The following is an 18,057-nucleotide window of genomic DNA, read 5'->3' as shown; positions in this document are numbered from 1 at the left end:
TGGAGAGCCATTACATTCATCTTATTTATTCTTTCTGAGCATTTTTTGTTTTTAAAAACTCTTTTAAAATCTCTACTTTTCCTTTTGTGGTGTTTGCCAGGGGTGTCCATTAGGACATTTGTGGCCCTGGGCTGAATTCTTTCTGGCCCCCAACTGCAGTTCAAGAATGATACAAATTTATAATTATTTTATTTTAAATCAGGGTGAAATTATTACTAATATAGCTTTCTTGCAATAGAAAATATTAGATACAACACACATAATTTGTTTTTTAAATAAGTAGAACCAGGGACTTTTATTGCACCCAATCAGCTTTTTATTTAATTTGTTACACTAGCAAACATTTTTTTTAAATCCTGTTTTTATAACTGGGAATAAATTTGTGTATCTGAGACTAAGGAAAATTGAAAACGGTACAAAATCTTATTTAAGTTTTGGGTTTATGATGAATAACACCTGCTTCCTGCAAAAGATAGAAATATCTGTCTACTTTATTAGCTTTAGATTTTTATTTTTATAAATATAAACTTTTTGGCCCACATGACAAGAAGTTTGGACACCCCTGATTTACTCATCATGTCTAATGTTTACCTTCCACCTCCATGTGAATATCGTGTTTAATTTGATATATTTTTACTTTATTTTTTCTTAGCAAACTAAGATGTATATTGGCGCCAAGCGCACAGCAAACCCTCCGCACATCTTTGCGGTGGCAGACATTGCTTACCAGTCGATGGTCTCATACAACACCGATCAGGTAAATTACTTTTTGGACATAAAAACCCTTTTAATAAATTAAAATATCATTACAAACCCTGTTTATTTCAAGATCTTTAACTACTTACAAACAGTCTTCCAGGTTTTATTTCTGTAAATTATGATGATTTTCCACTTGGAGTCAATAACATTTAAGATTAAAATATTACATCAGATTATTAAAAACTGAAATATGGACTATACCTGGTTAAAAGTTATTATTTTCAAAATTACTTTTATTAATCTGACAAACAGGCTTCAGGATTTCGTCTGTTTTTGCTTTTTTTTTGCTAAATGATTCAGTTCATCAAACTGCATTTATTATCAGACAAATATCAGCAGAGTGAATACAAAAAGCAGTTTTCAAAGCGGTGGTTTTACTTTTTCAAGGAAAAAAGACGCAAATCAACCTGGAAATATAGGAAAATATAGTTGTTTATCTAGTTTAGTTGTGGTTTTTCTGTGCTAAGCCGCTTTTATGTGGTTTATTTTAGCTAGTAATACCAATGCTGCCTGACCTGTAGAATCAAGAAATCAACATGAGGTAGGCTAAAAAGTCCTAAAAAGCAAAACATCATTCTTTGCAGTTTCTAATGCTTTCTAATGCATAACAGAAATCGGCAAATACTCCAGTCCTCCTCTAAAATAACTTTAAACTGCAAGTTTTAATAGTCAAATATAACTTAATACGCAGAGTGGAAGCCATTTTGTTGCTACTGCAGAAACTAACATCCACGGTCTTCTTTATTTCTCCTCTTGGGGGTTCAGCCAATCAGCACCAGAGAACATAAATGTCTCTCCTGGATTGGCTGCTTTGCAAACGCCAGCTAATAGCATGTTAGCTAGCATTGCTCCGACCTGTTTTAGCTTCCCAGAATGCATTTTCTGTCAAATATATCAGAATAAGTGATTTTTCCGTGAATAATCCACAGAAAAATCTGCGAATAGGCAGAGATCTACTGTAGTGAATTTTTTTTAAAGGTTTTATTGGCTCTAGTGGCCTTTATTTGATGGTTGATTGGCAGGGGGGTGGGAGATGGGAGGGGGGGAGGACATGCAGCGAGGGTTGCCAGGCCGGGAATCGAGCCTGCGACGACCACATCGAGGACTAGGGCATCCATATGTGGGTTGTGCTTAACCCCTGCGCCACCACAGCATACCCCATGTAGTGAGTTTTTGATACCAGGTTGGTTTGGATGGTTGGGTTTTATGACGGCGTATTAGAGCCGTTGTAAACAGAAAAAAAAGATTAATTTCCAATGAAAAATTTCAAAAATTTTCCAGAAAAAAAAACAAAACAAAGAAAAACGTGGAAATTTCCATATTTTTTATGGCAAACTTTCAACTTTTATTTTTGAGATCAATTTTTTGGAAGAAGTTTATTACAGTCTTTACTGCAATATATTTTTTTGTCTGTTATGGCCCTTTAATATACCATTATACTTTTTACCCTTGAAAAAGAAATAGCATTTTTATTGTAGATCATGATTAAAGTGTAAAAAGTTCAAACAGGTAAAACATATTATATCAACCAAGCATTCAAATTAATTTATAGACTGTCTCATTCTAATGTTATTGTTGGGATTCTACACCTCTAACCAATTTGATTTTGCTGAATAGTCAGTCAGTAATTTGTAGTATTATTGAATTTTAAGTCATTTAGTCTTGGTTTTTGTGACTTCCTGTGTGCAGTGCGTTGTGATCAGTGGGGAAAGTGGAGCAGGGAAGACGGAAAGCGCGCATCTGCTGGTGCAGCAGCTGACCGTTCTCGGGAAGGTGAGTAAATCAATATATCATCATATTTTTATTATCTCTATTCTGTTTTCTTTAAAATCACACAATTAAAAACATAATATTTATTGATAAATTATTACTTCAACAAATGTGATTCATTGATCTCAATGGATTCCATATTACTGCTTTGATAGAGTAATAATAGTTTTAAGTGAATTTCCTTTGATAACCACCGTTTGATTTATTCGTTCTACTTAAGTACTTTATAAATAGTTTTTCAACATTTACACTGTAAAAACAGAAAACATTACCAAGTTTCTAGTACATTTAAAATAAGACAAAACTAACTTACCCAAAACTTTACGGTAAAATATATGAACTTGTTTTAGGTCAATAATTCCTTAATATTGATGAGAAAGTGGTTTTTAATAACAGATTTTTTTTACTTAATATGCTCGTGGAACCAGTTCTTTTTTTTTTTTAATCAATATTAAGGAATTATTGACTTAAAGCAAGCTCTTATATTGAAAAGCTTTTTTTGTAAGTTAGTTTTGTCTTGGTTCAAAGATATTTGCACTGAAAACTAGACTAAAAATACTTTGTAAAAAATTTGTGTTTTTGCATTCTGGAGCTCTGCTTTGAACTCCCCGTTGCTAGGTGACGGGGCAGAGTTCCGCTGGAGTTACTAGGTAACGGGCTGGTCTTCATTGGGGTTGCTAGGTAACAGGGCAGTGCCTGCTGATTTGTGGCGTTACATTTTGGAGGCTTTTGTACCAAAAGAGATATTTGCACGAGAAACTAGACAAAAAGAAAACTTGTTAAGATTTTGTGGTTAATTTCCAAAATGATTAATTCTGGCAGTTTGAGTTTATTATGATGAATTTTTTGATTTACAAACTTTCGTCTCTATCTTCCATTCTTTTTGTGCCAACCAACTTGTTGTGTTGTTTTCTGTCGTTTTCCTCCATTCTGACCTGGAATAATGTTTCGTTCAGGCCAACAACCGGACACTCCAGGAGAAAATCCTGCTGGTCAACAGTCTGGTGGAGGCTTTCGGAAACGCCTGCACCGTCATCAACGACAACTCCAGCCGCTTTGGGAAATACTTGGAGATGAAGTTCACCAGCGGCGGAACGGTGATCGGAGCGCAGATATCCGAGTACCTGCTGGAGAAATCCAGGGTCATCCACCAGGCGATGTAAGTTCCTTCCTGTCTTCCTGAAATTCATCTGCACTGACATTCATACAAATTTAAATCACCCGATGAGAAAACAGCACCACAAAGGTTGTGTTTCCACTCAGCGGTCGGGTTCAGTGTGTAATGGACTGTCTCTTTCTTTCCTTTCACCTTTACTCACCCATTTGAAGCCGGTGACATTTCCCTGCGGCCTGCACTCCAGCCGCTCCGTCTTTTCCTCTTATCAGGTGTCTGGGGTCAAGTGCAGAGGAAGGCCCATTTCTTGTTTGATCAAAGATTGTTTTCTAGCCAGCTGAACTTCAAAGACAGACTCAAGTATTTCATTAGAAGACAGACGCAGGGGTCAGAGTGGGCTGATTTGGCAGGAAACAAAGTGTGCCGCTGCTTCTTCTGGAGCTTATTATTGGAGAGAAAGTGAACAAGATGGAATCCATATTAGGCTGCAGATTCTTTAAAAAACTGTTTGTGATGCAAGAAAGATCAAAAAGTCGGGAATTTATTGCTTTTTGTGTCCGATGGACACCTTTGATCAACATCAGTTTTAAAAAAACAAAGTTAATCTCCACTTCTTAACTTGTAATCAGTGAAATCTTTATTTTATGAGTCAAATTTTGTTATTTTCAAGCACAAATTGTGTTTGAAATGCAGCTCAAGCAATACAATAGTTTTTTATTTGCTTTGTTTTATCAGAGTTGATCTAAGTTACTTCAGATTGAAGAAAAACGAATTAAATTGATAACCAAATAGAAGCTAGATTTATTTAGGAGAAAAAAATAAAAGTAAATAATTTAAAGCATTTCCTGTTTTGCCGTCAGCGCAGCATCATCATGTCCAGCTTAATGGTGTTTGGCACGTATTAACTTAGATTGATTTAATGTGTCCTATTTTTCTTTTTAGCTAATGTCTGCTGTGCTGTTGTGTTTTTGCTGGTGAATTGAAAAAACAAGTAAAAAATATTTGAATAAAGAGAAAAGGCAAAAATATCTCAATTAATTAATTTGGAATAATTTTAACGTAATTTAAACATAATTTATTTTGAGCTCCTTTCATAATGAGCTACTTTAGGGCATCTTGTGACTTTAAATCCATATAAGCTGCTGCTGGCCACGCCGCCAACTCATCATTTATTCTCTCACGTGAAAATGGCTGCAAACAGATGCACAATTATATAGCCATACCTCTTTGAAAAGCAGAAGTGGAGCCTCCTGCACAACAAACTAGAATGCAGCAAGAGGTTCCTGGATGGCAATTCAGCAACAAAACACTTGTATTTTCCAGCAGCCATTGTACAGCGCATACATTCAAAACCAGCTGACTAAACGTGCTAGATACGGGGGTGGGCTTGGCTGTGGTTGCTAGGTAACAGGTAATTGGTAGGTTTTTGAAACGGCTAATTTTCCAGACACCAAAAAACATTATGTTTTTCTAAGTGCTTGGTTTGTTTTTAGAAGCAGTTGAGACCAAAGTGGAAGAACAAAAACAAGCAAAATATAAATTTTTCACAATCAGTCCCCTTTAAATATTAATTAGAAGAGTGTAGCTTATATGATTCTAAAAGGGGTGCAAACACGTTTTATACCCACCAAAATATTGCAACTAGTCAACCTGTTATTTTCTAATTGTGGGGATCTGAGCTTCAAACCCAGCTTTTGTAATTCACAGCGTTACGCCAACAAATCAGAGCAAGTTGTGCAGTTTTAGATGCTCTTCTATGTCTTTGTGTTTTCCGCAGAGGTGAGAAGAACTTCCACATTTTCTACTACATTTATGCTGGTCTGGCTGACAAGAAGAAACTAGCCCACTATAAACTATCTGACAGCAAGACGCCTAAGTAGGTTTCATCCCTCAACCCTCTTATTTACTTCCAACTATGTTTACTTTGTGCTTCTTCAGAGACCAGCCGTCACCTTTGTGTTTCCTCCTTGTCCTGCAGGTATCTTTACACCGAGAACTTGAAATTAGGCCCTGACATAGTGAGCAACGCCCTCTACAAAGAGCAGTTTGATGCAGTGGAGCAGTGTTTCAAAGTCATTGGATTCACCCTGGAGGTACGAACTGCTGCAGTGGAAACCGGGCACAGAGCAGCGAGTCGCCCCTCCTCAAGACTGCACCGCAAGTTATTACATGGAATATTATCAAACTAAATGCAAACGTCTTCACTTGGAGGGGATTTCTCTGAAAAGCGACACATGATTATTAAAAAGGGTGAACATCGTCTGTGATGTAGCACAGAGCTACAGCAAGGCGTCGTCATTGAAACGGCTAATGAGGCTCAAAGCACCGACCTCTCCTGGGATCGGCACGTCAATATCACTTATCCCGTAATCACTCTGTGGAGCTGGAGCTAAAGCACATCATGCATCTGAGAGTGTGTAATAAATCCTCTATTTCAGAGATTAAACAGGGTGAAACATATTTATGAGGTTGTTTTCCCCAACTTAAAAGTTCTTTCTCAAATACTTTTCTTTGGATTTTAATTTTCCCGGTTCAATTGGGGAGCAAAATTCCAACATTTGTTACATTTTAAGCTTCTACGGTTCTTTTTCACACTGCACTGCGTCAAACAAACCAAACTAATTAAGAAATCTGTTCCCCTCCTCGCCTCCTCGCCAAGAACTACTGAAGGAAATGACACAAAATCCTCTGAAGAAGACATGAGCTCAACTTTCTTCTTCACTAAATGTAAACAAAAATGGAGAAGCGTCAGATTTTAGAAAGACCGCTAGCTATTTCTCTAGCTAGCGCAAGACTAGCTTGTTTGTTTTGGTTGAATTTACCCAGAATTTCTTCTGTTGTAGTCCATTTCCTGTTTTTGGAGCAGTCTCCGATCACATATGGCTTCCAACCACATCAAAGTTCACTTCAATCGAACTGAGACATAGATTTATAGGCCTCCAGTGAAACATGGTGGTGGCAGCATCATGCTGTGGAGATGGATTTCTTCAGCAGAAACGCGGATCCTGGTTAGAGTTGAAAACTTTGAGCTGAACGCAGAGGATGAGAAAAATTAGCAGAATCTGATTATTAAAAAATAGGGTGAATACAAGTACAAGCCACACTTTTCAGATTTTAATTTGTAAAAAAATAAATCACCTTCAGAATTATTTCCTACTTTGTGTTGATTTATCACACTGTGATTTTCTTTTTGCCTATATAACAATGTTGATGAAAGGCAGTCAAAGTCTAAATAAACCTTTGAAGATCCTTCAGGAAGCTGATGAATTATTACCAGAAAGTTTGGATTCTTGAAGGAGAAGTATTTTTTAAAAAATGGAAGTCGCTTTAATCTTCTCCAGCAGCTGTTTATCTGTCATTCCTGCAGGAGCTGGGCAGTGTTTACAGCATCCTGGCGGCCATCCTTAACTCTGGTGACATTGAGTTTTCTGCAGTCGCCTCAGAGCATCAAACCGACAAGAGCAACATCACCAACATTTCGGTCCTGGAGAATGGTGAGCGATCGAGAGAATTTGTTCTGCTCTCCGTCCCTCCTCCCTCTGCTGCCTTCCTACATTAACTCTGCAGAGAGCGCGGGTAAAAATAGCACTCTGTTATTGGGAAATAAATTGAACATCAGCAGAGACGTGCAATTCACTGGAAATTATTAGCAAACATGTATTACAATAATTAGATTTTGCCCTGTGTGGTTTACATAATCTTCTCCAAATATAAACACACGTTCCAGCTTGGTTGTTTCTGTTAATCTGAAATATTTTTCATCATTCCATTACTCCAGTTTAGCTTTTATCAGCCCGTTATCTTGTGTTTCCCGGCAGTGGCGTCCCTGCTGCGCATTCGGTCGGACGAGCTGCAGGAAGCCCTGACCTCCCACTGCGTGGTGGCGCGGGGTGAGACCATCGTCCGGCCCAACACGGTGGAGAAGGCGGTGGAGGTGAGGGACGCCATGGGGAAGGCGCTGTACGCCCGGCTCTTCAGCTGGATCGTGAACCGCATCAACGCGCTGCTGCGGCCCGACAGTCAGCCGGGGTGAGACCAGGAGCAGAACATTGTGCTTCAGAGCAGAAGTGTCCAAAGTGCGGGCCGCGGGCCGTTTGTGGCTCTTCAAAGGATGTTGTTCGTTCCCTGACAACGAGTCAAGAAGGTTAAAAATTTGGTCCACAAAACAGAAAAGAAACAGAAATTGTCTGTTTTTCTTTTGAAAAGCCCTTTTTATGTTTTGGGATTTTTAATAATATAGAGATTTAAACTAAAAACTCAATAAATCTCAATAAATTAAAGTTTGCATTTTTATTTAATGAATTTTGTTTCCACCCACCACCAGAGTAGTTCAAATCTGCCAGTTTTGACCTGCGGGGCAAAAAGTTTGGACACTCCAGCTTTAAGGTGTTTCCACCAGTAGATTTGGTTCATTTGGGAGTAAAAATACAACATTTGTTAATTTTCAGCTGCTACAGTTCACCTTCACACTGCACTTGTTAAACAAGCCAAACTAATTGAAAAACCTGTTCCCCTCCTCGCCTGTGATGGCGCTGCGGCAAGAACCACTGAAGGAAACAACATGAAAATCAGGATGCAACTTCCTTCTTTACAAAATGTAAACAAAATGAAGTGGTGTCAGATTTTTGCGGCTGTAGGGTTTCTCTTTCGTTGTCGGAAAACAACGTTGGCGCTAAACACACACATTTGTTTTGGTGGTAACGCTTTATTTGAAGGGGTGTGAATAAGACTGACATGACATGTCGTAAACATGAAGGAGTTTTCATGAATGTTTATGACTGATTGACACATTTATTGCCACAAAGTGTTACTGTTTACCCTGTGTTATAGTTCACTTTCTGCTTTTTTATGTTTATGTAACCAGGCTGAATTGTCTTCCTTTGTCGTTCTTATCACCTCCAGAGAGGATGATAAAGGTTTGAACATTGGCATCCTGGATATCTTTGGCTTTGAAAACTTCAAGAAGAACTCTTTCGAGCAGCTCTGCATCAACCTCGCCAACGAGCAGATCCAGTTTTACTTCAACCAGCACATATTCGCTTGGGAACAGGTAGAGTTGCACATGATCAACACGTCCTGTCAGTTCAGATTAATTTAATCCTTCTGAATAAAAGCAGCTTTCGCCATCATTTCATCTAAACCCCACTAACATGTCTTTTGTCTGCTATAGATTTAAAAATAACCCATTATGCTTCCTTGAACAGATTAGAATAGGAGTAGGGGAAACACAAAACATGTTCATTACATTTTTTTGTTTGCACAAAATCATTCAACAAAAATGCAGCAAATGACATTTGTCTTTTCCAGCAGCCATTGTACAGCGCATGCCGTGTTAAACTCAGCTGATAAAACGTGCAGGACTGTATTTTTACTCTGGTTTCCAGTAGAGATATTTTAGTAGCCTGGAAATAAGGCAAATTGAACTTAACAGCAACATTTTAAGAAGAAATTGCAATAATTCTTTAATTTTGATGGCAGATTATTTTACATACACCAATGGAAAAAAAATATTTTTATACGTGAAATAATCTGCTAGTGGGACTAGTACTTTGTAATCAATTTTAAAGAATGGTTGACTTAAAACTAGCTTCTATATCTTTCTAAAAATGTTTCTTTTAAGTTAGTTTCGTCTTATTTGAAGTTTACTAAGATATTTGATATAGAAACTAGACAAAAAACAATAAAATGGGCAAGATTTTGTGTTTTTGCAGTGTGGAACTCCACTGGGGTTGCTGGGTAGCAGGAAGAGTTCTGCTGAGGTTGCTAGGTAACGGGCAGAGTTCTGCTGTGGTTGCTAGGTGACTGGCAGAGTTCTGCTGGGCTTGCTAGGTAAAGGGCAGAGTTCTGCTGTGGTTGCTAGGTAGCAGGCATATTTCCGCTGTGATTGCTAGGTAGCAGGCAGAGTTCTGCTGTGGTTGCTAGGCAGCGGGCATAGTTTTGCTGTGGTTGCTAGGTAGCGGGCAGTGCCTGCTGATTTGTGACGTTATATTCTGGAGGTTTTTGAAACGGCTGATTTTCCAAAACACCAAGAAACATGAATTTATTGTCAAAACATGGCTGGACGGGATTTTTTTTTAAGCGCTTGGTCTGTTTTTAGAAGCTTTACAGACCAAAGTACCAAAACGCAAGAGGTCCTCTTTAAAAGCTTTCAATAATGTCTGCTGCTGTCTTTATTTATGGCAGAATGAGCTTCACAATTCTCCCTTTGTGTTGTCTCGCGGGAGGCTTTGCCTTGAGGGGGTCACAGAATGGTTTGCTAATGTTAAACGATTTGGACCTTCCCGCAGAGCGGGGCAATAAATCATCCCAAATGAGGGTCAATTAGGAGCTGGAGACACTTAATGTTGGACTTAAATTCACTCTTGGGGTTTGTTGGAACCGGGCCCAGAAATACATTGTTCTTCTGCTAACTGAATGTACACTGAGAGCATATGTGAAATGTTCATTACTGAGATTAATAAGCATGTCCTGAGTGCCCAAAGTACTGTTAGTGTATTACGGGTTCATATGCATTTGTTTCATCAACTTATATTTCCTTTAACATGTGTTTAGCGTCTAAATTTGTTTGTTTCGTCATGTTTTTTCCTGACATGCATTGTTTATGTAACAGTGCTGGTTTATGCTGCTACAAGCAGATTGGTTTAAGGTTGTTTGTTCCCATTTTGTCTCTTTCTCCATTGAAGTCTCTTGTAATATTCTGCTGAGTCATCACAGCTCTGAGTCAGCCTGATGCGATGAGGGTAACTGAAACGGTGGCTGCTTTGCCTCACATCAGTTTTATTTAGATAGGGAACAACAAATTAGATAAAAAATGCTCTTATACTTTCAAAGACAATTAATTGAGTAATCAGAATTTTAAAAATGACACATTCTACTGTCTAACCATTTGTGTTATACAATCTGCAGCTAAATATATACTTAAATAAGCCCTTTCTGCTTCACTTAACTGATCTTTTCACTAGTTTTTCAATTAATAACTGGGTAGAAAAATGTGCATAATAAGAGAATTTTACAGAATTTGAATCAGATTAACTTAAACTATGACACTTGAAGAGTTTTGGGTTGAACATATTTACATACAAAGTAGGTTTTCCATCTAAAATGCAAATTGTTTATATTTTTGTACAGTTTTGGCTTCATAATACCAGTGGTATTTCTCTGCTAGTTATAAAGCATTAACAGGTTACCTACAACATTCTAATGTCTTTTATCCACCAACATGTAATTACAGGGTATTTGCAGGTTGGTAAAAAACAAATAAGATGCAAACAAACATTTAAAAAGGGAAAAAATAAATAAACTCACAAACTTTACTGAATGAAAATACAACATTTACACACTGGGAAGTAGAAAAGTTTTCCAGTTTTAGTAAAAAGTTCTTCTCTCCTGATCAGGACGAGTATCTGAACGAAGAGGTCGACGCCCGGATGATCGAGTACGAGGACAACCGGCCCCTCCTCGACCTGTTTCTGCAGAAACCCATGGGGCTGCTCTCCCTGCTGGACGAGGAAAGCCGCTTCCCACAGGCCACAGACCAGACACTCGTAGGTCAGTCCATGTTTGACTGTGGACCCAAAGCTTTTACATGCATCCATTTTGCTCAGTTTTGCTTTTATTCACTGTCTAAATTCACCAAAGTTGGAGATTTTAAATTCAAAAGAAGCCGGTTTGGTTGTTCACATGATTTTTTTAAAATTTTAACATTATATTAGACTTATAACAACCTGACCAGTCTTGGATTTTGCTAACTGATGTACTGTTTGGTATTTTAGAGAAATTTGAAGATAATCTGAAAACAAAGAGCTTCTGGAGGCCTAAAAGGATGGATCTTGGCTTTGGTATTCATCACTATGCTGGGAAGGTAAGTCCCTTTTATTAAAGATGACCTATTTATGCTTCTTTGAACAGGTTAGCATAGCTCTTTGTGCCGCACAAAACATGTTCATTACATTTCTTATACAAAATCCTTCTCAGATAAGGAGATTTTAGTTTGGCCTTGTCACTTTAAATCCAAATAAACTGCAGTTGGCCCGTCGCCCCCGAGCTCAACGTTTACACTCGCATGTGAAAGTGGCTGCAAATAGATGCTCAGTTATACAACTATACATATTTGAAAAGCAAAAAGCTGTTTCTGAATGGTAAGGCAACAATGAAACGGTAAACACAGCGGTAAAAGCAGTTGACCAGACTTCCCGGAACTCTTCTTGGGTTGCTAGGTAACAGGGCTGGGCCTGGCTGGGGTTGCTAAGCAACGGCGTAGTTCCTGTCTTATGTAACCTTTTGAAATGGCTCATTTCCAGATGCTGAAAAAACATTAACTTATTCCCAAAACACAGCTTGGTGGGTTTCTTTAACTGCTTAAGCACAAATGTTTATTTCGCATAACAGGTCACCTTAAACTTCCAAAGTGCACTGCTTAAACTTTCCCAGAGGGGCTTCTTTCTAATGTTTTTAATCTTTGTGGACTTTAAGGTGATTTACAACGCCGCTGGCTTCTTGGCCAAGAACAGAGAGACACTCCCAGCAGACATTATCCTCCTGCTGAGGTCGTCGGAGAACGAGCTGATCCGCAAACTGGTCACACATCCTCTCACCAAAACGGGTAAAACCAACAGCAGATTTGGGCAAATTAATTAAAACTTCCCGTAGCAAACAACCTCCTAATGATATCATAGTGTACGATTTCAACAAGAAACAATAAACTGGTTCACACAAAAAGGCTTTTCTTCATTGTTTGCGAGATGTTTGTTGTGAGGTTTACGAGGGTAAGTTAAGGCTGCCGACACTAATCTCCTAATCGCCTCAATGAAAACCTCACAGCTTTTATATCAAGCAGCCGGAGCGTTTTATCACGGAGCTGCGTTTTAATAAAAGCTGAACCTTTTGAACAGAATATAAAACCATTTGTTTCCAAAATGGTGGAAGAAATGCTGTTTTGAGTGTTGACAACATTTGAGATTTGGAAATTTGTACCGTACGCTTTTTGTCTACTATGTGAATAAGTGTTGTTGTGTTATTAGCAGTCTAATAAAAAATCTGTACTCCAGTGAGATTAGCACTGTTTGAGTAAGTTTTTACTCAAGTAAGAGTCAAAAAATATTTTGTAAAAAATGTAACTTGTGCAGTGGCCCAGAAGTCGAGCAAAAATGACTCAAATGCAAAACAAAAAATACCAAATTCAGGCAGGAGAAACACTCATTCATATATATATATATATATATATATATATATATATATATATATATATATATATATATATATATATATATATATGTATAAAAAAAAAAAATTCCCTTCTCACCCTCCTCGGGTGGTCTGGTTCATCCTCTGAGCTCGGGTCCTCTACCAGAGGCCTGGGAGCTTGAGGGTTCTGCGCAGTATCTTGGCTGTGCCTAGAACTGCACATTTCTGGACTGAGATGTCTGATGTTGTTCCTGGGATCTGTTGTAGCCACTGCTCCAGTTTGGGGGTGACTGCCCCGAGGGCCCCGATTACCACAGGCACCACTGTGGTCTTCACCTTCCAGGTCTTTTCCAGTTCCTCCCTGAGGCCCTGGTACTTCTCCAATTTCTCATGCTCCTTTTTCCTGATGTTGTAATCACTTGGTATTGCTACATCCACCACAACGGCTTTCCTCTGTTCTTTATCCACCACCACAATGTCCGGTTGGTTCGCCATTACCATCTTGTCTGTCTGGATCTGGAAGTCCCACAGGATCTTAGCTCGGTCATTCTCCACCACTTTTGGGGGTGTTCCCCACTTTGATCTCGGGGCTTCCAGTCCATATTCTGCACAGATGTTCCTGTACACTATGCCTGCCACTTGGTTATGTCGTTCCATGTACGATTTCCCTGCCAGCATCTTGCACCCTGCTATTATGTGCTGGACTGTCTCAGGGGCCTCCTTGCACAACCTACACCTTGGGTCTTGTCTGGTGTGGTAGATCTGAGCCTCTATTGCTCTGGTGTTTAGGGCCTGTTCCTGGGCGGCCAGGATGAGAGCCTCTGTGCTGTCCTTGAGTCCAGCTTTCTCCAGCCATTGGTAGGTTTTCCTGACATCAGCCACTTCAGTTATTTGTCGGTGGTACATCCCATGTAGGGGCTTGTCCTCCCATGATGGTACTTCCAGCACCTTGTCTTCTGTTCCCCATTGCCTGAGACATTCGCTGAGCACATCGTCCGTTGAGGCTTTGTCCTTGATGTATTTATGGATCTTGGATGTTTCATCCTGGACAGTGGCTCTCACACTCACTAGTCCTCTGCCTCCTTCCTTACGGCTCGTGTACAGTCTCAGGGTGCTGGATTTGGGGTGGAATCCTCCATGCATGGTTAGTAGCTTCCTAGTCTTAACATCCGTGGCCTTCATCTCTTCCATTGGCCAGCTAATTATTCCGGCAGGGTATCTGATTACTGGTAAGGCATAGCTGTTTATTGCACGGATCTTGTTCTTGCCATTGAGCTGGCTTCTCAGGACTTGCCTTATTCGTTGGAGGTATTTGGCTGTGGCTCCTTTCCTTGTGACCTCATTGAGGTTGCCATTTGCTTGTGGTATTCCCAGGTACTTGTAGCTGTGCTCTATGTCTGCTATTGTTCCTTCTGGGAGTGAGACCCCTTCTGTGTGGGCGACCTTCCCTCTCTTTGTAACCATCCGACCACACTTCTCTAGTCCGAATGACATCCCAATGTCAGTGCTGTAGATCCTGGTGGTGTGGATCAGTGAGTCGATGTCTCGCTCGCTCTTGGCGTACAGCTTGATGTCATCCATGTAGAGGAGGTGACTGATCGTGGCCCCATTCTTGAGTCGGTATCCGTAGCCAGTCTTGTTGATGATTTGGCTGAGAGGGTTCAGGCCTATGCAGAACAGCAGTGGGGACAGAGCATCTCCTTGGTATATGCCACATTTGATGGACACTTGTGCAAGTGGTTTGCAGTTGGCTTCAAGGGTGGTTTTCCACAGCCCCATCGAGTTTGCAATGAAGGCTCTTAGAGTCCTATTGATGTTGTACATCTCTAAGCATTCAATGATCCAAGTGTGTGGCATTGAGTCATAGGCTTTCTTGTAATCAATCCAAGCGGTACACAGGTTGGTGTGTCGGGTATATATATATATATATATATATATATATATATATATATATATATATATATATATATATATATATATATATATTGTACATGCTTCCTCAGTTTTGATATGACTTGTTGATCATTTGTCTTGAAATGGCAGTGACATTTAACTGTGTGAGGGCAAAATTTAAAGGAAAAGTTGTGCTTCAGCATCAAAATGTCTTTTTTTGTTAAGCTTTAAAGATTAAGACCTTAGCAGGTCTCATGTCACGGACAGGCAGGGAGATGCAGCAGCCAACACAGTCGCTCTCTTACTGTAATCTGGATGATATGGTTCGAAATGCATCACAAAATAACGGTTTGATATCTGCTTATATTGATAATTATCGATTAGTTTTTTGTTTTAAATATCTCAAATACTGACGAATTGGTGGTGCAACCTTCCCGTTTTATCCAGTTTTTACTTTGTTATTTTTTAACAGTTATGAAGCACAGTGGCAAAAACTAAAACTTCTGCTATGTAAGTTACTCTCTACTTTGTTGCTAGGTAACCAAAGAGTGAGTGAGTGAGTTGCTAAGTAACCAAAGAGTGAATAAGTTAGTTGATTCCACCGTTTTTAGCTTTCCTCTGCCTACATCTCCAAGAATGCTGTGCGGCTTTGGATTGGAGTTGAAATTATTGAACATACTATCAGAAGCATTATCTATTGATATTGATCATATCGTGATATATATTGTTATCGATGTAATGCCCAGTCCTGCTCTAATCTTATCTTATATTGTGAAAAACTCTCGGGGGAAACTCTGATTTATTAGACCAGCAATATAGTTTAATATAAAATGGATGAAATAAAAGTTTGCACAACTTGATGAAGAAACAGAGGATTTATGGTTATTTCATGGTGTTTCAACAACCGTTTGTAAAACGTAATGATAATTCTAAACTCTAAATATGAAATGTTATTTTTTTCTGTGAAAAGCACCGTTATATCTACTAATTCGAGGGCAATACTGTGGAGAATTTCTGCAGGGAAACAGTTCATTCTTTGATGTGCTGTGTATTTCACAGGTAACCTTGCCCACACTAAGGGTAAAGGCGTAAACACACTGCGAGGCCCGCGGACGCCCACGCGGACTGTCACCTTGGCTAAGGTACAGCGTACTTATCTGCATTATTATCATTACATCATCTCCTTCATATGCACTTTCAATTTATTTATTCTGACTTAATTCCTCTGTGACTTAAAGTTGAGTCTCTTGTGTTACTGCAGAGTTTTCTGTTTCAGCTTTGGTTACTCCTTGTTTTATTCATTTCCTTCCTCTTTTCTCTTTGCTTTTGTTTTGGAAAAGATGGGGATGCTCACCTTGTACAGCTCTTTTTCTATTAGCGAGGTAATCAGCTTATTTATTTAGGAATTGCTCCCTTACGTAAACCATTCCTCCTCTTAGATCCCCAAAACAAAACCGGTAGACCCAGATTTCACATGGTAGAGCTTCCTTACCACTGAGATGCTTGTTTGTTAGAAAAATGTGGCATTTTGTGGATTAGAATCTGATGTTTTATATTTCTTTAACAATTACGGTTCATTTTCAAAACTGTGCTTCCATCCAAAAGTATTCATACGTCCCATATCCACCTTTTCAGTCATCTGCATTTGGATTTTACTTGATGGCAAAACAGAAAGTTGTGCATGATGTTGAAATGGAAGAAAATGATACATAGTTTTAAAGATTTTTAAATTGAAATCTGGAAAGTGTGGCATGCATTTATATTCTGCTCCCTTTATTCTTAGTCCTCTAAATAACAACCACGTGGTGATAATGCTGCAATGGAACGGCTTAGATGGATGGTGAACGTCTCTGTAAACAAAAATGCTCATAAAAAATATTAATCATCAGGATTGAAAAGTTTATTTTAATCCCCATTTTTCAGTCCAAACATTCACTAACCCACTCTGCTGCCATCTCTTAGCGTCCGCTAAATAAACCCCCTCCTGGCAACTTAATTATGTTATTTGCTTGTGTGATTTGGTTTAGATTGCAGCCGCACCGTTTGGTAACTGTGAGCCTGGAGGCGACCCGCTAACCTGAAAGCTTTGACAGAAGCTGCTCTGTGTTCGACGAGTTCCTGCATTTATTTCCATTAATTAGCATAAATTAGAGGCTGAAAGTCTCATCAGAGCTCATCGCATCTCAGGAAACAAAGAGACGATTAAACAGCAGAACCTGCAGAACTGGGTCTGTTAGACCGCGGAGCAACACAGACCTGATACCGGGAGGTCATTATACATCCAACCGCATCCAACTGCACATCCAACCGCATCCAACTGTACATCCAACCGCATCCAACCGCATCCAACTGCATCCAACTACATCCAACCGCATCCAATTATACATCCAACCGCATCCAACTGCACATCCAACCGCATCCAACCGCATCCAACTGTACATCCAACCGCATCCAACTGCATCCAACTGCATCCAACTGCATCCAACCGCATCCAATTATACATCCAACCGCATCCAACTGCACATCCAACTGCATCCAACTGCATCCAACTGTGCATCCAACTGCATCCAACCGCATCCAATTATACATCCAACCGCATCCAACTGCACATCCAACTGTACATCCAACTGCATCCAACCGCATCCAACTGTACATCCAACTGTACATCCAACTGTACATCCAACTGCATCCAACTGTACATACAACTGTACATCCAACTGCATCCAACCACATCCAACTGCATCCAACTGTACATCCAACTGTGCATCCAACTGTGCAACCAACTGTACATCCAACTGTACATACAACTGTACATCCAACTGCATCCAACCGCATCCAACTGCATCCAACTGTACATCCAACTGTACATCCAACTGCATCCAACTGTACATACAACTGTACATCCAACTGCATCCAACCACATCCAACTGCATCCAACTGTACATCCAACTGTGCATCCAACTGTGCAACCAACTGTACATCCAACTGCATCCAACTGTACATCCAACTGTATCCAACTGCGCATCCATCTGTGCATCCAACTGTACATCCAACTGCATCCAACTGTACATCCAACTGCGCATCCAACTGTGCATCCATCTGTGCATCCAACTGTACATCCAACTGTACATCCATCCATCCATCCATCCATCCATCCATCCATCCATCCATCCATCCATGCATCCATCCATCTCTGATCAACATGAACTAAAGAATAAATAAAGAATAAAACAAACTAATTTTAATTTATGATTTTTCCATTCAAATTATTAATTGGATTCATCTCACTGGATTCTCAGTGTGAGATTGTTTAACTGCAGTTTTACATTAATTTATTT

At 39.4% G+C, this 18,057-nt stretch overlaps 1 protein-coding gene across 9 annotated transcripts in view; it reads left to right on the top strand.

Moving 5' to 3' along the window:
• Nucleotides 1-18,057, top strand: part of myo3a (myosin IIIA) — a 70,547-nt gene that overhangs the window by 37,897 nt on the left and 14,593 nt on the right. For 7 of the 9 annotated variants that reach the window (XM_008396504.3, XM_008396501.3, XM_008396500.3 and 4 more), the window contains 13 exons: nucleotides 653-757; nucleotides 2,449-2,532; nucleotides 3,486-3,688; nucleotides 5,421-5,519; nucleotides 5,622-5,736; nucleotides 7,011-7,137; nucleotides 7,462-7,672; nucleotides 8,546-8,693; nucleotides 11,038-11,191; nucleotides 11,416-11,504; nucleotides 12,116-12,245; nucleotides 15,779-15,861; nucleotides 16,060-16,101. In XM_008396504.3, coding sequence (XP_008394726.3) covers nucleotides 653-757; nucleotides 2,449-2,532; nucleotides 3,486-3,688; nucleotides 5,421-5,519; nucleotides 5,622-5,736; nucleotides 7,011-7,137; nucleotides 7,462-7,672; nucleotides 8,546-8,693; nucleotides 11,038-11,191; nucleotides 11,416-11,504; nucleotides 12,116-12,245; nucleotides 15,779-15,861; nucleotides 16,060-16,101 — 1,590 coding nt within the window. The remainder of the gene's footprint in view (nucleotides 1-652; nucleotides 758-2,448; nucleotides 2,533-3,485; nucleotides 3,689-5,420; nucleotides 5,520-5,621; nucleotides 5,737-7,010; nucleotides 7,138-7,461; nucleotides 7,673-8,545; nucleotides 8,694-11,037; nucleotides 11,192-11,415; nucleotides 11,505-12,115; nucleotides 12,246-15,778; nucleotides 15,862-16,059; nucleotides 16,102-18,057) is intronic. The other 2 variants (XM_081601445.1, XM_081601447.1) reach the window with 1 other exon arrangement.

This window comes from Poecilia reticulata, chromosome 20 (genome assembly GCF_904066995.2).
Source record: "Poecilia reticulata chromosome 20, P_reticulata-male-v2, whole genome shotgun sequence".
Classification (NCBI taxonomy): Eukaryota; Metazoa; Chordata; class Actinopteri; order Cyprinodontiformes; family Poeciliidae; genus Poecilia; species Poecilia reticulata.
This window is presented reverse-complemented; position numbering and strand designations above follow the sequence as displayed.